This window comes from Mustela nigripes, chromosome 6 (assembly GCF_022355385.1).
Source record: "Mustela nigripes isolate SB6536 chromosome 6, MUSNIG.SB6536, whole genome shotgun sequence".
Lineage (NCBI taxonomy): Eukaryota > Metazoa > Chordata > Mammalia > Carnivora > Mustelidae > Mustela > Mustela nigripes.
Window position 1 is genome coordinate 831403 of NC_081562.1, and position 18039 is coordinate 849441.

Genomic DNA, 18039 nt, shown 5'->3' on the forward strand with positions numbered 1-18039 from the left:
GGCGCCGGCGGGTCGCGTTATGTAACCACCGCCGCCCGCTTCTGCCGAGGCAGGAACCTCGCTGCGCCGCGGCCGGACGTGCCCAGCCCAGTGCCCCGCGCCGGCCTCGCGGCTCGGGCGCCCCGGCGGGCGGTGGGAGGACGCGGCGCCCCCGCGTTCCGGCCCGAGTGCGGAGCCGCCGCCGCCGGGAGGGCCCAGAGCCGTCCTGACCCCGCCGGGCCCAGGAAGCGCCACGCCCGTCGGCGGCCCCCGCGGGGTCGGCCCAGCCGGCCGCGCCTCGGTCCGGGGGCCCCGGGCACGTCCGCGGGTCAGGCGGTCCTCGCTCAGGCCCCTGAGCTGGGGACCGGCCTTGCTCCCACTGGCGACGCTCAGACGCGGGGGAGCGGATGGGGCTGGGCCCAGGCCGGGCCGCGGTGCACTGCTGGGGCCGGAGCCGACCGCCGGAGAGCCCGCTTCCTCTCCGCGCGGCTTCTCTGCGTGTCCGCGGCGGAGGCTCTGCTGCCGGCGCTGGCTCAGGGTCCCTGCTGCCCACCTCCCCGCGGGCGTCCTACTGCTCCGGGGAAGCGCCTGTGTGGACGCGGCCCGTCCAGTGCCGGTCAGTGGGCGTAGGGAGGCGAGGACCTGGGGCAGTCGCTCTGTGCTGCTCCGTGCCCTCTGTCCCGGTCCCAGCTCCGAGTCCAGATGACAGGCCTGCGGGGACCGGGAGCTGTTAGGTGAACTTCTGGTGGACAGTGGTTAAAGACACCCCCCACCCCCAGAGACTGTGGCTCTTGGAGGCCCGTTGTAGTTAGATGGGCTCCGCGCGGTGCCCAGAGGACAAGGTGAGGCGTTGGCTTTGAACCTGGGGAGTAACCATGTTGCTCCTGCACCACCTCGGTGGGGACACGGGAGCCCGTCCCCGGGTGCCTGAGGGTCCCCTCCTCAGAGGCTGTGGTGCTGACACCTCTCTTCACAAGGCATCGCTGGTGCAGGGCTGGCCGGCCGGTGGCTTCCGCCCGACCCCCGCGGTCCAGGGCTGAGGGCGCCCCTGCGCAGGCCCGAGGCACAGGTGCATGGGGTTTTGGCCGGCCACGGCGTTTTCATCTTGTTTTTACAGGGAATTCCTAGAAGGTTTCAGCATAAAACAGGGATTTCTGTTTGACGAAAGAACAGTCTGAAGTCTCTGTCTTAAAGTGCATTTCGGGTCTTGCCTCTCAGGACTTTTCCCGTGCTTTCGGGGCTTTTCCCCAAGGCCAGCTGGCTTGCTGTGTGGCCGCGATCCAGCTCCTCGGGGTGACTGCAGGGCAGTGGGTCTGGGCCCCCGGCTTGGAAAGTCCTTTTGGAGGCCAGTCTCCTAGAAGTCGTCTTGCTTCCTGTCAGCAGAGTGCGGTGGTTCGGGGAGAGGAGTCCGAGGTCCTCGTTGTCATCCTACGGTGACCCCGGGCTTGGCGGCCGGCGGTCCAGGGTCTTCCTGTGAGGCAGGCTGAGAGCAGCCTCCGTTCCTGAGTTCGATGGTGGAGGTCTGAAAAGAGCGAACGCTCGTGAAGGTCTGTGGCCAGGCTGTCGGGCTCCTGAGCCACTGCTGGCAACCCCAGGGCGGGGGCTCTCCTCGGACGGCGGGGGTGCCACTCACTTTTGGGGACAAGCGGAGGTGCCCTCCGTGGCCCGTTGCACATCGTCTGGGTGGACGTGATGAGGAGGGCACGGTGGGCGCTGCAGTCACGCCAGCAGCTGAGAAGTGCCCTTGGGGCAGCGAGGCCGGGTGGCTGGGCTGTGGGGGTTTCTGTGCGGTCACTGCTGAGGCCCTCTGGAAGGCGGGTTGGGCCTCCTGGGGGTGAAGGGGGGCTCCTCTCTTTGGTTCTGGCATGGCTTAGTGGCCCTGGGCCTCACCTTGTGCGGAGGCCGTGTTGGTGGAGAGGGTGGACCGCTGTGGTCAGACTGCCGAGGCTTCTGGCTGCCGGCAGGGGTTTTGCACCAGGGCTGTAGGAGCCCTCTTGGGCAGCAGCAGGGCCGGGGGAGAGCTGGTTAAGGGGCGCGCTGCCCTTGCTGTCACGACCTCTGTGCCTGCTGGAGTCCAGCCCTGTGTGGGCTTTCCTGGGCTCAGAGCTGGGACCTCTCCTCAGGACGAATGCTGCGGTCATCTTGACGACCTGTTAGTGTGGTCTGGGAAGGTGACTGGCGAGCTATGGGAACCCCAGAGTGGCCTGGAGGGACTTGTGCCTCTCAAAGGCCTCTCCGTGCTCCTTGTGTCGTCTTGTCCAGGTGGTCTGTGACCTCCGATCACGAGTCCTGGGGTGCGTGGTTTTGGAAGCCTTGGAGCGATGTCAGCTGGGAGTTTCCTTCCCATGTAGTTTGAGTTGGTTGGTTCGCTCCGGCCGCGGTGTCTGGTGGTTTTTCTCGTCTCGGGTCTTCTGCAGGCAGTTAACGCTCCTGTGCCTCCGTTTCAGGGAGTCAGTACCAAATGAGGAGGAAAGGGCGATGTCATCGCGGCGCTGCAGCGAGGCACCCTTCCTCCCCGTGCGGCACTAAGCACTCCCCCACGCGAGAGACCCTGACCTACGCGCAAGCCCAGAGGATGGTGGAGATCGAGATCGAGGGGCGCCTGCACAGGATCAGCATTTTCGATCCCCTGGAGGTCATCCTGGAGGACGACCTCACCGCCCAGGAGCTGAGCGAGTGCAACAGCAACAAGGAGAACAGGGAGAGGCCGCCGGCCTGCGCGCGCACCAAGCGCCACAAGAATAACCGGGTCAAGAAGAGGCATGAGGCCCTGCCCAGCGCCCACGGCCCGCTGGCGTCGGCCGGCGCGCTTCCCGAGCCCAAGGTGCGGATCGTGGAGTACAGCCCGCCCTCCGCCCCGCGGCGGCCCCCGGTGTACTACAAGTTCATCGAGAAGTCGGCGGAGGAGCTGGACAACGAGGTGGAGTACGACATGGACGAGGAGGACTACGCCTGGCTGGAGATCGTCAACGAGAAGCGGAAGGGCGACTGCGTCTCGGCCGTGTCGCAGAGCGTGTTTGAGTTCCTCATGGACCGCTTCGAGAAGGAGTCCTACTGCGAGAACCAGAAGCAGGGCGAGCAGCAGTCCCTGATCGACGAGGACGCCGTGTGCTGCATCTGCATGGACGGCGAGTGCCAGAACAGCAACGTGATTCTCTTCTGTGACATGTGCAACCTGGCGGTGCACCAGGAGTGCTACGGGGTGCCCTACATCCCCGAGGGCCAGTGGCTCTGCCGGCACTGCCTGCAGTCCCGGGCCCGGCCCGCCGACTGCGTGCTCTGCCCCAACAAGGGAGGTGCCTTCAAAAAGACGGACGACGACCGCTGGGGCCACGTGGTCTGTGCCCTGTGGATCCCGGAGGTCGGCTTTGCCAACACAGTGTTCATCGAGCCCATCGATGGCGTGAGGAACATCCCTCCGGCCAGGTGGAAACTGACCTGCTACCTCTGTAAGCAGAAGGGCGTGGGCGCCTGTATCCAGTGCCACAAGGCCAACTGCTACACCGCCTTCCACGTGACGTGCGCCCAGAGGGCCGGCCTCTACATGAAGATGGAGCCCGTGAAGGAGCTCACTGGCGGCGCCACGACCTTCTCCGTCAGAAAGACCGCTTACTGTGACGTCCACACGCCCCCGGGCTGCACCCGGAGGCCTCTGAACATTTACGGGGATGTTGAGATGAAAAACGGCGTCTGTCGAAAAGAGAGCTCCGTCAAAGCCGTCAGGTCCACGTCCAAAGTCAGGAAGAAAGCAAAAAAGGCCAAGAAGACCCCGAGTGAGCCCTGCGCGGCCCTGCCGCCCGTGTGTGCTCCCCACATCCCCCCGCAGAGGTGAGTGCCTGCAGGCGCGGGGCGCGGGACGGTGGGGCAGCCCGGGACGGGGACGGGGGACCCCGGGACGGGGACGGGGGACCACGGGACGGGGTGGGCGACCCCGGGACGGGGGCCGTCAGCTGGGGGCTCTCTGACGGACCTTCTCCCCCGAGCCGCGAGGACCTTAGAGCCCTAGCTTCCCGACTGCAGGAAGTTAGAGTCCGGGCCCTGATCCATCACCTTCGACACCATAAAAAGCTGTTCCTCGCTCTGCTCCGCTTCCAACTTTGGGAACCTCGGGGCATCTCAAGTATGACTTGTTGTAAAGTGAAGGGGAGGGAAGGGACGAGTGGAGATCAGAGTGGGGCCGCCAGGAGCTTCGTAGAGGGAGACGCCGCGCTCCTGTCTGGGTTTCCGCAGCCTCCCTTGGGGCTGTGACTAGGGGTCCGCGTGGGGCTCTCCAGGGTACAGCAGGCCGCCGCGGTGGGGGTGCGGCGCGGGGGGTCTGGAGGGCTCACGGTGCTGGGGGGGCCGCCGTGGGGAGTGTCCCAGGCCCAGTCCCCATGCGGCTGTGTCGGCTCCTGTCCCGGGACTTGTTTCTTTGTCTTTGCCTGTGGTCCGGTTACGGACTTGCTCTTTGCGTTTTGTTCAGCGTGTGGGTGGGTGACTTGGTGATGAGGGTGAGGGACTGGAGGCCCCCAGGCCTGGGGGGGGCTTTGCGGGTGGCGGGCACTTGGTCGTCGGGCACGGGGCTGGCGGGCGTCTGGTGGAGGAGACTGCATGGGGCGGCGAGGTGAGGGTGCAGACCGTTGCGTGCGCCCGAGGGCAGCCTGGGCTTCCGTGCTGTGGCCTGGACGCCAGAAAGAGAACCTGCTCGTGTCCCAGACTGAGTGACAGACTCGGGGGACGTTTGGATTGCGGAGAAGGAAGACTTCCCTTAAATGTATCCAAGACTCGGTTTTTGCGTTGTTTTTGTGCGTGTGTGTGACGGGGAGGAGCGTGTGTGATGAAGCAGGCGGCTCGGTCCTCACCGTCACGCCTGGGTTAGGGTCACCGGCCGGGTTGTGAGGGGTCGTGCGCGGTGCCCCTTGGAGCGCTCTCTTCTCCCGAGGGAGCAGGCGCTTAGTGTCTCTTAAGAATTAGAAGTAGGGGCTCCCGGGGGCTCAGTCAGTTGAGAGTCCGACTCCTGATGTCGGCTCAGGTCATGATGTCAGGGTCCTGGGATCGAGCCCCGCAGCAGACCGCACGCTCAGCGGGGCGCCTGCTTCCTTCCCCGTCCCTCCCACTGTGCACACGATCTCTTTCCCGCTCTGAGATAAGGAGATCTTTTAAAAAACACGAGCAGTGTGACTTTTCCCAGACTGAAATTTTGCTCATACTCGTTGCAGAATCAGTAAATTCAGACAGAAGCGGATAAAAGTGCTTGTCCCTCATAGCCAGGTGAAAACCAGCGTCTGCGAACCAGTCCGCTAGACTTCTTAAAAGGTAGTTTTACTTGCGTTTCTGCCTTGGGCCAGAAAGTGTGAGATTTGCATCAAGAGCTTCGGCTGAAGAGCCCTAAAAACTTCAGCTTTACGGTGGTCGAGGTAAACGAAAGGGAGAAAATGCGACCTAAAAAATGGAGGAGCCGGAAGTCCACGGTGCTGGCCCCTCCGTGCGCGGCGCGGTGAGCTGACGTGCTCCTTTCGAGGCTGCTGACGAGGGGCTGCGCGGGGCTGCTGGGCCATTCGCAGGAGAAAGCATTTCCAGCGGGAGAACCTGGGCGTCCGCAGGTCGCAGGTGACCGGGCCTGACGGAGGAGACACCCACACTTTGGACCGAAGCGTTGCACAGCAGGTCATGTAGCTGAAGTGTGGGCCAGAGCTGTGGCCTGGCCCGTGTTGGGTCTTCTTCTAGTTGAGCAGTAGCCCGTCGCTGCACTTCGGAGCAGAGATCGAAGACGGACCTGGGTTAGGGCCTGGGGCCGTGCCGTCCGGCTTGCCCAGACTTCGGGAGATCTTGATGTTTTGGGCCGTCTTGGAAGATCTCCCGGCCACCCTCAGCTGGTGGTCATCTGTGGTCGGACCGCTCTGGGGGCTGACAGGGCCGGTGCTGGGGTGGCCCGGGCCGTCCAGCCACGGCTCTTACTATCCTGAAGCCGCGGCCTGAGGTGTGGCTGGTCTGGCGGCCTCGTTCCCGGGGGGGCTGCAGGGGCTGCCGGTGGAGGTGGATGGGTGCAGTACCGGGCTCTGCCTTGGCGGGGTCATCGTCTGCCTCTGAGGGTCCCCCTGCCGGTGTGGCCGCGGGCACAGTGACCGAGGGTTGTTCCCAGGTCTGCGTCAGGCCCATCCTTGTCTGTCTTGTCTCCGGCACGGGCGTCACGGGCTTTCGTGAGAGTGTGTCTCACTCGGCAGCAGTGCGAAGCCGCAGGAGGGAGCAGAGTCTAGAGAGGAAATCGCTCCCTCGCTGCTGGGCTTCCCAAGAACAGCCCAAGCTTTGTCCCGTCGCAGGCATTCCTCGGTTCGCAGGGGTGCCTTTCCCTCGAGTAGCTGCTCTTCTCTGCGAGTCTTCTCTGGTTCCTCATCTTCCACGCTGCTTTTTTAGGGGGAGGGACCAGTCGAGGTGGGCACTGGAGAGGGGGACAGGCCAGAAGGAGGACTCAGCAAGCTGTGGCGTCTGGTTTCCCGGTAGTCACGGAGTTTTCCCCGAGCGCCCGCCTTTGTCGTACTTGGGGGGGGGCGGCTCTTTCTTTGTGGAGGAGATTGGCCTCTAACGAGCAGAGGCTGATGTGCTTTGTTGGCCTTGATACCAGCCTGGTCCTCTCGGCCACTTGGGTCATTTATGGGGGGGTGGCTCAGGGCACGTGCACGCCTGGTAAGTTGTTAATGACGAGCTGGAGGGTCGGGTCCACAGCTCCGTTAACTCAGGGGCATCGCTGGTCGGTGCCCTCCCTCTGTGCAGACGCCAGGTGAGGACGGACGCGGGAGACACTTGGCGGAGAAAGTTTATGCTTCTTGAACATAAGTGTGAAAAGTGTGAGCTTGAGCTTTGTACGTCTTTTTTTGCCGTGTTTCTGGAAGTTAATTTGACTGTAATTGAGAAAAGTTCTGTAGGGCCGTGTAGGGCGCTGGCATAGCCCTTCCGGGAGATGGGGGCTCTGGCCCCCCCCAGGGCTGCTGGTCCCCCAGGGCTGCCTGGCCCGCTGTGTGCCACCCTCGGTGTGGGGCCACAGGCAGGCGAGGCCCCCTGCCGGCGTTGGGGTCCTCAGGAAAGGGCCTGTGGAGGGACTAAAGAAGCGGCTACTCTGGAAAGAAGCATTAAAAACCAAACCGAAGGGGCGCCTGGGTGGCTCAGTGGGTTAAGCCTCTGCCTTCAGCTCAGGTCATGGTCCCAGGGTCCTGGGATCGAGTCCCACATCGGGCTCTCTGCTCGGCGGGGAGCCTGCTTCCTCCTCTCTCTCTGCCTGCCTCTGCCTACTTGGGATCTCTGTCTGTCAGATAAATAAATAAAATCTTTAAAAAAAAAAAATCAAAAAGTAAAACCTGCAGGTTGTGCGTTTTGTGGCCTGTGGAAAAGCAAGGTGCTTGTGTTTGCCTCCGGCCACTGGGAAAGCACGGATGTGGGCCTGCCGAGTGCTCTGGGAATGTTCTCCTTCCCACCTGCCCTGATCTCCCTTTGAATTCAGACTGGGGGCGGGGCGTGTCCTCCTGGGAGGGGTGCTCCCCAGCCTGTGGCTTCTCTGGCAGCCTGGGGTGGGGCTGTGCCATGCCTCCGGCTGTCTTGCCTGGAGGCCAGGGGAGGCCGGGGGAGGGGGCACAGGGTGCCTTGGGACTGGTGAGCAGGTTTGTTTGGACCAGGGAGCTGCAGTGAAGGGGAGGCGCTGGGGAAGGACCTGGTCAAGGTGTGTGGGCCGGCAGGCTCCTCCCGGAGTCTTGTGAGTGTGGTGCTGTGGGCCGTGGGCCACGGTCCTTCAAGCGTCAGGACAGCTTGGCCTGTGCCCTGTGCAGCCCCTCCCACGCTTGGCCCCTCCCAGGGTGCTCTGGGTGCTGGTGCTCCCCGCAGGGAGCCGCTGTGCTCCCCACACTGGTGTCCTCGCCCTCCTACTGGGTCTGGGTCTCCACCCAGGATCCCCGGCGCTCAGTCCACGGAAAGAACGTGCCGGAGAAGAAAATTTTGTCATTTCTGTTCATACTCATTCTGTTGTTGGCAGAAATAGGATTGGGACTTGGTCTGGGTTTTCTGTAATACTGGCAGTGGGTAGTTGCTGCTCTGTCTCCCGACCGCCCCAGCCTGGGTGTCCCCTGGGCTGATCAGGGGCCAGATGTGTGCGGGGCACTTGGAGTCCACACCTGCACGCCGCGGCGGACGGACAGACAGTGTTCAGAGTGCCGAGGGAGGTTTTAGGAGGCTCTCCACAGGCCCAGGTGCAGATCACATCGGGTTGAGGGTAGTTATTTCAATTTTTTATTGAAATTGGAAATGCGGAAATAACCCTAAATTTATAAAATATTGCAAAAATAAGGAGCGAGACCCCCAAATCTTCTTATTTGAGCCATCGTTTATTGGACAGAGAGAGACACGGCGAGAGAGGGAGCACAAGCAGGGGGAGCGGGAGAGGGAGAAGCAGGCTTCCCGCGGAGCAGGGAGCCCGATGTGAGGCTCGATCTCAGGACTCTGGGATCATGACCTGAGCCGAAGGCAGACGCTTAACGACTGAGCCACCCAGGTGCCCCCTCGGAGCCACGTCTTTCTAAGGTGCCTCCCATTGCCCAGCACAGAGAAGGCCCCGTGTGCCCACACGTCCCGTAATGGGACTGAGCTCGGGGTGAGCCGCAGCGAGGCCGGGCCGGCACTCAGGACCGGTCCCGGGAGGTGAGCCTGCTGGGATCTGGGTGCTTCCCAAGCTCCTCCCTGGTGGGCTGGGTTTGGAGAAGGCAGCCCTCTGCCTCTGCAGAGTGAGCCTTGTTCTGGGTTCGCCTGGTGTCCGCAGAGCTGCCAGTGTCCCTCGCCCGGACGGAGTGACAGCCCCTGCTCCCTGGTGACCACGGTGTTGCTGGCGCCCCCGCGGAAGGTTTCTGCGCTTGTGTTCTTCCGATGTCCGGCCCACGGTCTGGGAGAAGGAGGCCAGGCAGCCCCTGGCTCCTCTTCACCGCGGCCACAGGTCCCACCTGTGGGTTCTCTGCCCCCGGGGGGCCTGGGGGGCCGTCCATCTCAGCCCCCACCCCAGGTTCTCCTCCGTGGGATCCTTCCCTTCTGCTCTGCTTGTGCTTTGCAGCGGGACCTGGACATGGGGCTGGGGAGCGTTGGGTGGCCCAGCAGGCTGTCACCGTGGACCTGACCTTGGGGAACTTGGCTCATGGGTAGCTTGCTGCAGACGGCCACCTCGCCTTGGGTGTGATGCGCCCCGGCCACCTCCGGCTTCGGTGACGGGAAATCCTAAGAAGGGGGGAGGGCAGACTGGACCGGAGGGTCTCTGGGAGCCGCGTCTGCAGAACCACTTTCCTCCCAAGGCAGATTCTGGCTTTGTCTGGTCGGAGGGGTTGGATTTCATTCTTGCCCCCCCGACTTCCGTCTGACCTCTGAGCTGGTCCAGAAGTGAGCTGTCCCCGTTGGAAAGACTCAGGACAGTTGAGAAGGTGGTGCAGAGGGGGGTGGGGTCTGAGGTGCGGCTCCGCAGGGGCGATGCCGGCTCGTCCCGAGCACGTCCTTGCCGTGGCCGTGCACACGTGTAGGGAAAATAATTTTTTAATGGCATTTTTTTTTCCGTTTCCCAGGGTTTTTATATAAAAAGTTTTAAAATGGAAAACTAGAGACTAACACAGGCATTTGTCGCTTTTTGTTTGTTTAAAGAAACGACAGGAAAGGAGCGCTCCCAAAGTCCCTCTCGGGCCCTCCAGTCCGCTTAGCCCAGCCCTCGCAGCGGCCCCTGGTGAATGGCGGGGTGTTCCTCCAGTCCCTGCTCTGGCGTTCCGCGCTTGGGCACAGGGTCTGCTGCTGCTTGTGCGCTGACCTTGAGGACCACGCTGTCACGTGTCGCGGCTTCCGGCGTTGCCGTGGGTCTGGAGGTGGGCGGCCAGACGACCCTGCTGCTCACGTGGGAGTTCCTGGCTCGCTGCAGAGCTGGGCGTCGCTGGGGACTGGCGCGGTGCTCTCGGCACGAGCCGGTGTCTCTTCGTGGCCACCTCGGGCGCGCGTGGTGGCGTGCATGTCCCTGTGGCTGAGGAGGCCTCTGCCTCGCATGTGCGTGGCCAGGTGCTTGGGCTGTGCACGTCGCGTGCGTCCCTTCCCCTCGGCTTTGCGTCACGTTTGTCCTTGTGTCTGCGGGCTCTTCCGCTTCGGAGGTCTGGAGCCCCGTCCGAGCGGCACGGCACTCGGAGGCCTCCCTTGCCTGTCCCTTCCTTTCTGTCCTCATTCCGTCCAGGAGCACGTTGGTAGAGACCAGGTAAGAGCGTCTTCTTTTAAGGTTTTATTTATTTGAGAGACAGTGAGAGAGAGAGAGAGAGAGCACAAGCTGGGGGGGGGGGGGCAGACTCGCCACTGAACAGGGCGCCTGGTGCCGGGCTCGATCCCAGGACCCTAAGATCACGACCCGAGCCACCCGCACCCCTGAGAACAGGTGCGAACTCTGGAGAACACATCGTAGCGCGGCGGCGTCTGATGCAGGGGACTCTTCTTCTTAGCGTCTTTCCTGGGTGGTGCTGCGGCCGGGGTCTGAGGCCGCCTCCCTCCCCCTGCGCCGACGTCCTGCCGCTCCCCTGTATTCCCCCCGCAGCCCGAAGCCCTCCCGCCTGCTTCTGTGTCTTCCCCCCCTGTGGCCGGTCAGCGGGCCGGCTCCGACCCGCGGCTTCCAGCGCCCACGCCTAGCCCCTGCATCCGTCGTCGCCGTGCGTGGCGCGCACGCACGCAGGGTCCCTGCGGAGTCCCTGTCTGCGTGGTTGGGTCGCCGTCCCCACGTGCATTCCCAGGCCTGCTTCTCGCGATGGCCGTGTCCCTGCGGGAAGCCGGGGCTCCGTGCACAGGGGCTGCGCGAGCACGAGTGGGCCTGCCTTGCTGCGCACGGGGCGCCGCTTCCACGTCCCCCGAGAGTTCCTGGGGTTCTCATGGAGTGTTGTGAGTAGCGTGGTTTTCGGGGTAGTTTTGTTTTGTTGTTGTTAAGATTGATACAATGTGTTGTAGTTTATTAGGTCATTTCTGGGGACAGTCCGTGAGGGAATGATGGTGTGGGGGGGCTGCAAGTCCCTGTTCGGTCTCCGTCCAGGCTCGGTGCAGGCCAGGACCGCCGGCCCAGCAGCGGGTTGATGGGGCGGGAGCGGACAGCTTTGCCTCAGTCCTGGCACTTTCCAAGAGTTTTGCCTTTTACTGCCCATGGGCGTGCGTTTGCTCTGTCCGCTGGTCGGTGCCTGCGGTGTCTCGGTCCGATGACCCTTCGTTTCCCTGAAGGCCTCAGGACGTTCTTGGGAAAGCTTCCGACGGCCTTCCCGTCGGCGTCCGCGTCCCCTCGGCCTCGGTGCCAGCGGGCCCTCGGGGTCTGCCGGCCGTGTCTTGGCTGTGTGGCCTCCTGGCACAGGCCACCCCGGCACAGGCCGCCGTTCCCCGAAGTGTCCCCGGCCTGGGCGCGGAGGCCTCGGTCACTTGTAGAATCCGTGTCCCTCACATCCGTGTCTTCACGTACCTGGGGACGAGTCTGGTGAGGAGCGAGTGCGGTTGGGTGTTCGGGGGTGACCGCCTTCTCTCGCTCCCGGAGTGAGTTCCCCACTCGCTCCCGCAGCCCCCGCAGGTCCCTCCGGCGCGGTTCTTGCCCAGCCCTGGGGCCGTCCTGTGGGGCTTCTTGACAGACCTTCTGGGAACCTGGAATCCCATGGAGTCCGCCGACCCGTTCGGTCACCTCCGAGTTTGTGCACCTGCTCCTCTCGTCCTTGTCCAGCTACTGCGCACCGCGGGTGTCGCTGCGGGAATCCCTCGGCCCCGCTCAGTCGCGTCTATGCTTTTCTCCCGCCGGGAAGGCGGTGTGCGCCCGTCCTGAAATCCTCCTCTCTTTCCATCGGCAAGAACGTCCTCGCTCAGGGCGCCGGGGGGCTCAGTGGGTTAAAGACTCTGCCTTCGGCGCAGGTCACGATCCTGGGGTCCTGGGATTGAGGCCGCGGGGGCCTCCCTGCTCGGCGGGGGTCTGCTTCCCCTGTCACTTGCTCCCTGCTTCTGTGCTCACGCGCTCGGTCTCTGGCAAATGCGTAAATGAGATCCTTAACAAAAAGAAAGAAAGAACACTGTCTGCATTGCTCGTGGGAGTGGGGAGGGGGTCATCGTTATGTCGGTTCCGAACCTGGGAAGCATCTCGACGTGCCTGTTGCCGTCGGTCTGGGGAGGGGAGCCTCTCCCGGCCCTGCTGGCGGGGCCTTCGCCCCCTTGATGGGAGTTGGGGGTCGTTTTTGAGATGAGCACGGTCTGCGCTGCACCGCTGGTCTGTGAGTTCTCCTTACAGAACTTGTCTTCTCAAGACCACCTGTTGCCTTCCTGGGACAGGCCCCCTCGCTCCTGGTGGGTGGGTCAGTTTATACCCACGTGCACTGGTTCCAGTTTGGCGTGTGTTCGTGGGTGACTTGGCCTTTCCCTCGTGTCCCTGCGGCCCGTGAGTTGGAGCGCCCGCCGCCTCGGCGTGGGGCACCCCTGCTGTCTCCCCGGCGGCCGGCAGAGGCTGCCTGGTGGTCTGGCGGCCGACCTCTTCTGAAAAACTACCTTTTTTCCTTTCCTTTTGGGGTAGGAGGAGGATTTTACACTATTGATTCTGTTCTTACAATCATTACTGTGAACGTATTGAGTTTTTTCTTTGTACCTCAGAAGTCAGTCTTGTTTTTTCCCTGGGTTGGTTTCGTGATTCACGTTTCTAACTGATCCTTGGTCATTTGTCCTCCCCAAGCTCGCGCCGTGTCGTGCTCAGGGCAGGGCCTGCCAGACGTGGCCCACCCGTCTCTCTGAGTGGCTGGGGGCCGGGGGCTCCGTGTGTCTCCTGTTTCCATTTCGCTGGGTGTTGCTTGTCTGTTCCCCCAGCGACATCGAGTGTCCTCGACGGACAACGCTGTCAGTTTCAGGTGACAGCGTGGGGATACGAAGCTCGCGGGTGTTGTGGGTGTCCGGCCGATGGCTCGCCCTCCGTGGTACACAGCCGAGGCGGCGGCGGGGGCGTCTTCGCATGCGCTGAGCCCACGTCCCGTGGCCGATTTCCTGACTTATCTCAGGGGGCTGCCTGTTACAGAGTCAGCTTTTCTCTTTTCTAAGACATTTTGGATATAAAGCAGTGTACCACCTTCCGCATTTTTGAGTTCAAATCCAGCACTTTGCATCCTACGATCAAACACCTAGAAGGTGTAATTTCTGGAATATTAAAAACAGACACAAGTGGAGAGGCTTATCATTCCCAAAAGGGAGCTTAGGGGGGCCTGGGCGGTCGGGCCATGGCCTCTGTCTTCCCCGCAGGTGCCGCGCGCTCGTCCTCACGCAGCGGGGCTGCCGCCGGCACGCGCTCGGGCAGACAGTGCGCGGCTGCAGCGCCTTCCCCGTAAGCGTCTCCAGGAACAGGGCTTTGCAGGACGGCTGGGCTCCACTGGTGGTTGCGACGCTGCTCGCTCCGATGAGCCCCCTCTCCTGTAGTTCTCCTGGTTTTGTTACCGTGGACGTGAGTCTGCATCTTGGTCGCGTACGTGAATAGAAACTGTGAAAGCGGTTTTATCACAGCAGGGACTCGATTTACAACACTTTGTTGCAGATCATACGCCAGAGTCCCACGTTGGTGTCTTACCGCCGACCTTCTGTCTGTCGGGCCCTCCCCTGCGCCTGGTTAGTTCTCATCTGGAGGCGCCGTGTGGGAGACACGTTCCGCAAGGCTGGAGAAGATCGAACTCGTAATCCTTTTTATACCTTTGCCAAATAGTGTTTTTTTTTTTTTTTAAAATATCTAAAGGAGCACCTGCGCGGCTCAGTCGGGTAAGTGTCCAAACTCTTGATTTCAGCTCCGGCCGTGATCTCAGGGTCGCGAGATCGAGCCCCGTGTCGGGCTCCCTGCTCAGTGAGGAGTCTGCTCGAGTCTCTCTCTCCCTCTGCCCCTCACCCTGCTTGCCGTGTGTTCTCTCTCTCAGAGGGAAATTTGTACGAAAGTATTTAAAACACAAAGGGAGAAGGATCGAGCAACAAGCACATGGCCCTGGCGTAAACACCCCTGTTATGGCTCCGTCCTTCAGACAGAAGCCCCCCCCAGCCCACCCTGTCCCGGGACTCCCGCTCTCTTCCCCGGTGTGGGACTCGCCCGATCACCCTCTTCCTGAGCACCAAGGTGTGCCTTGCCTTGAAAATGACACGAGCCCTGTCTGCCTCTCATCGTGTGAAGGTCCCTGTGGTCTCTGACCCGTCGGAGTTGAAGTGTTGGGGAGCCGTGTCCCCATCCTGCGCGAGGCTCCTGGGCCCTGTCCCGTGGCCAGGCCTGTGTGGCGGGCGTTGTCTCTGGTGAGCTCCAGCGCGGTCCGCAGCCCTCCGCCTGCTCTGCGGTGGCTGCGGGGCTGGTGGGAGCAGGGTTGATGCGCGTGCGCAGGCGGGCGCTGCTGCCTCCCGGGGGCTGGGGTGTGTCCGAGGGGGCACGTGGGGCGCCCGGGCACTCGGCGCCCACCCTGCTCCTCCAGGACTCGTCGTGGCTCGTGACGCGGATCAGCTCAGCCGAAGGCGGCTTTTCAGTAAACGCTCCAGGACCGCCGCGAGACACGTTCTTCAGAGCCTTGCTCACGTGCGTGAGCTGTCGGTGGCTCAGAGACCCCGACTCTGTTTAGGTGGCGGCTTGTCTCATGAGGTTCAGAGTCCTTATTCCTGAGCTTGCCCTCAAACAGCGCTTCCTCGAACCTTCAGACCGTTAGGAAGCACTTCTGTTCGCTCTGTGTCATTCCACTGTTGAAACGGCCAAGTGTGCACGTGTGGTAGAACACCTGTCTGAGCCGTGTATGTCCAGGTCCATGCTCCGTCCTGCTCCTGAGTCGTGCCTCGCCGGAGACTGGTCAGCAGACCGACTTCCCCCCCAGAGACAGCACCGGTAGCGCCCAGGGCTCGCACGGGCCCCCCGTAGCTGAGCGGAAGAGTGCGTGGGGCTGCGGGCAGGATCCCGGGGGACCCCAGCGCCTTCTGCTGGCACCCGCAGCAGCGTTGGAGAGGCTCGTGGGTGCAGCAACACGTGCCCTCCCACCGCCTCCTGCCAAGGCCGTGGCACCTGGGGGCCTGGCGGGGGCAGACCCACGGCCCCCGCTCCCGGGCACGCTGCAGACAGACCTGGGCACGGGTTCTGCGCCTGCTCGCATCAGCCCTTGGCGTCAGCTTCTGAGGTCTGACGGGACTTTCCTGGCAAAGCCCCCCCCAACCTGTGTTTGGCACAGAGCTTTGCCCAGTTCCTCTGCGTCGGGTCCTTTGGCGGGACAGACACTCGAGTTGTGCCTTCCCACGAGAGGCCGTGCTGGTTCTGCGCGTGGAGCACCGGTGTCGCGGGCCCCAGGAGGGGGGCAGCCCTGCTGGAGTCAGCAGCCGACCAGCAGCCGCGCTCGGGACAGTCTTGAGATGACGGGTGCTGGACGTGGTGGAGCCGGGGCTGTTCTGGCCGTTGGGATCATCGATCATTTTGTAACTTACCATTTACTTTCTTCACAGTTTGGTCTTAAAATTGCTTGGTTTCGTCCTGACATTTTCAGGTTTGGTGCACAGTGAGGAACATCTCGTTTCGTTTGTATTTTCATGAAGTTCTTAGTTGATGATTGAGTTTTTATTCTCTCTCAGTGTCTTGGTGAGGCACATCGGCGAGTCTCCGCTTTGTTTCAGCAGGGAGGACCGTAACGGGTGGGGGAGCTCTCCGGCCAGCCTCGGGGGGTTTTAGACGATGATTCCCTCCGTGCAGGGGTTCGCACGAGCCCCGTGCGCCGTGCAGTCCCTGAAGGGAAGCTGTGTCCTGTGACTTGCGGATGCCGTGTGCTAGCGAGGAGCCGCTCGGCCGCCCGCAGCCGCCACCCCTGCCGTCCCCTCTCTTTCCCCCTGGAGGGCACTGCTCAGGCCACCGGCGCAGCAGCCTTTCACGGCCGCTGGGTGCAGTCGGCGAAACGTGGGAGGCAGGAGGAGCTTCGCCGCTGTATCTCCTCTTCCATGTCTGATGTCTCCGGCGGACGCCCGCGTGGCTACGGCGGGTGGAACCTGGGGGTGGCTGGAGGCCGGGCTGTGGGCAGCACCGGGGCGGCCCGAGGCAGCTGTTCGGTTCGGGTGGGGGCTGAGCACAGACGGTAACGTGTGGACGTCGGTGTGTGAGAGTGGCCCTGCCCTTTCTCGTTTCCACCATGAAGCCTGCTCCCGTGCTCCGTCAGAGCTAAACTCTGAGTTCTCCGTGCCGCAGGTTGAACAGGATCGCGAACCAGGTGGCGATCCAGCGGAAGAAGCAGTTCGTCGAGAGGGCGCACAGCTACTGGCTGCTCAAAAGGCTGTCGAGGAACGGCGCCCCGCTGCTGCGGCGACTCCAGTCCAGCCTGCAGTCCCAGAGGAGCACGCAGCAGGTACGTGGCCTCCCGCCCTCGGGGCTTCCCGCAGCGGCGCCCGCCGCACGCCTGCGGCTCGGGTGTGCACGCCCCAGCCGGTCCAGTGCGGACGTGCCGCGGACTGGCGTCCGCCCCGGGCTGCTGAGGCTGTGGAGGTGTGGCGACTCGTCTGTCCGCACTCCAGCTGTTTCTGCCCGCGCCGGGGACGCCAGGGAAGTCACTTCCACCAGGTCGCACAGAGCGGGCCTGCCGCGGGGCTTGGGGCCGCCACAGAGCGGGCCTGCCGCGGGGCTTGGGGCGGCAGGAGGTGAGACCTGGGCCCCTGGGACGAGCGGGCCTGCCCGCGTGCTGGGCCGGGGACGTACGGGGGGTGGTCTCGGGGCCTTGCTCTGAAGGCCTGCTTCAGAGACCCACGGCCCCTGCCATGGTGACCCCGTGGGGAGGGAGGGACACAAGAGCCCCAGGAGGGAGCGGGCACGGGACCGGCCGTGGGGAAGAGCACAGGCAGACCAGCTCGGGGTGTCAGCGCAGCTGCGGGTGTCCAGCCTGCTGAGCGCAGGACGTGGTTCTGGGGGAGTGGGTCGGGCAGTGAGGGCGTGGCCCGGTGAGGCGTCCCGAGCGGACGTGGAGGACAGACACGGCTCTTCGGCCCATTGCCACAGGTTCTTGACGAGCAGGCTCTGTGCTGGGGCATGGGCGGCTTCAGACGGGAGCGTGACCATGGTTGGCCTCGGGCCCGGCCACCTGCTTAGTCCAGGAGGCCTGGAGGCCCTGGCAGAGAGCAGAGTCCCCTCATGGCCCTTCTCCGGCACGCTGGGTACGCAGCAGAAACCGGCCTTCCCGAGAGTTTGCGGTGGGCCGCTGCGCGCCTGCTGTCCTCTCGATCCCGAGTCGCCAGGTGGCCGAGTGCGTCGGAGGGGATGCCGTCCGATGCGGCTGCACGCTGTGCTCCTGGATCCCCCCCAGGGTCCTGGTTGGTGGGGTTCTCTGTGGGTGGATTGACCCCGTCCACGGTGGTCAGGCTTAGGCTGCAGGTCCCTGGGGGTGGCTTAGCTGTGGCTGGTGCGAGTCTGTTCCTCGCTGTGCCGACAGAGGGGCGGCCGAGACGAGCGTTTGCGGAGTGAACTGACAGCTCGTGACCCCCCCGTGCTAGGAGAAGTAGTTCCTGTCTTTCTGCTCTCCCTCCTCCTTGGTCACCGCTGGTGGCGCAGGTCAAGCCTGACTCTCATCGCCCGGCCCGGGTGACGGCATCTTGACCTCCTTGATTCTTTGGTGACAAGGAGAGGCAAAACGTTAACACGTTTACGTGCTCACCTGAATTTTTAAATTTGTGGGTTTTAACATCTTTCTTATACCGTTTTTTTTTTTTTTTTTACGATTTTACTTTTTTATATGGGGGGGAGGAGGGGGGGGGGGGGGGGGGGGGGGGGGGAGAGAGAAGCTCAAGCAGACCCCCGTGAGCAGAGACCAAGTGGGGGTGGAGTGGTAGAGCCGCGGGGAGGGGGCAGGGGGCAGCGGGCTCTCCACTGAGCAGGGAGCCGGATGCGGGGCTCGACCCCAGGACCCCGGGATCATGACCGGAGCCGAAGGCAGAGGCTTAACCCACTGAGCCACCCAGGCGCCCCCTTACACCTTTGGAAAGCCGCAGAGAAACTGAAGATTCTGGGCCTCTGTGGACTTGGCCTTGACCTTTTCCATCTCTGGGGAAGGAGGGGCGTGCTTCTGGGAG

At 63.2% G+C, this 18039-nt stretch overlaps 1 protein-coding gene across 7 annotated transcripts in view; it reads left to right on the forward strand.

The window, feature by feature from the left end:
- Window positions 1-287: 287 nt before the first annotated feature.
- Window positions 288-18039, forward strand: part of BRD1 (bromodomain containing 1) — a 40495-nt gene continuing 22743 nt past the window's right edge. For 2 of the 7 annotated variants that reach the window (XR_009404699.1, XR_009404700.1), the window contains exons 1-2: window positions 288-3807; window positions 16172-16328. Coding sequence is in view for 5 of the 7 variants with exons in the window: in XM_059401755.1 (XP_059257738.1) it covers window positions 2441-3807; window positions 16172-16328 (1524 nt within the window). In the remaining 2 variants the exon portion in view is untranslated. The remainder of the gene's footprint in view (window positions 3808-16171; window positions 16329-18039) is intronic. The other 5 variants (XM_059401755.1, XM_059401758.1, XM_059401759.1 and 2 more) reach the window with 5 other exon arrangements.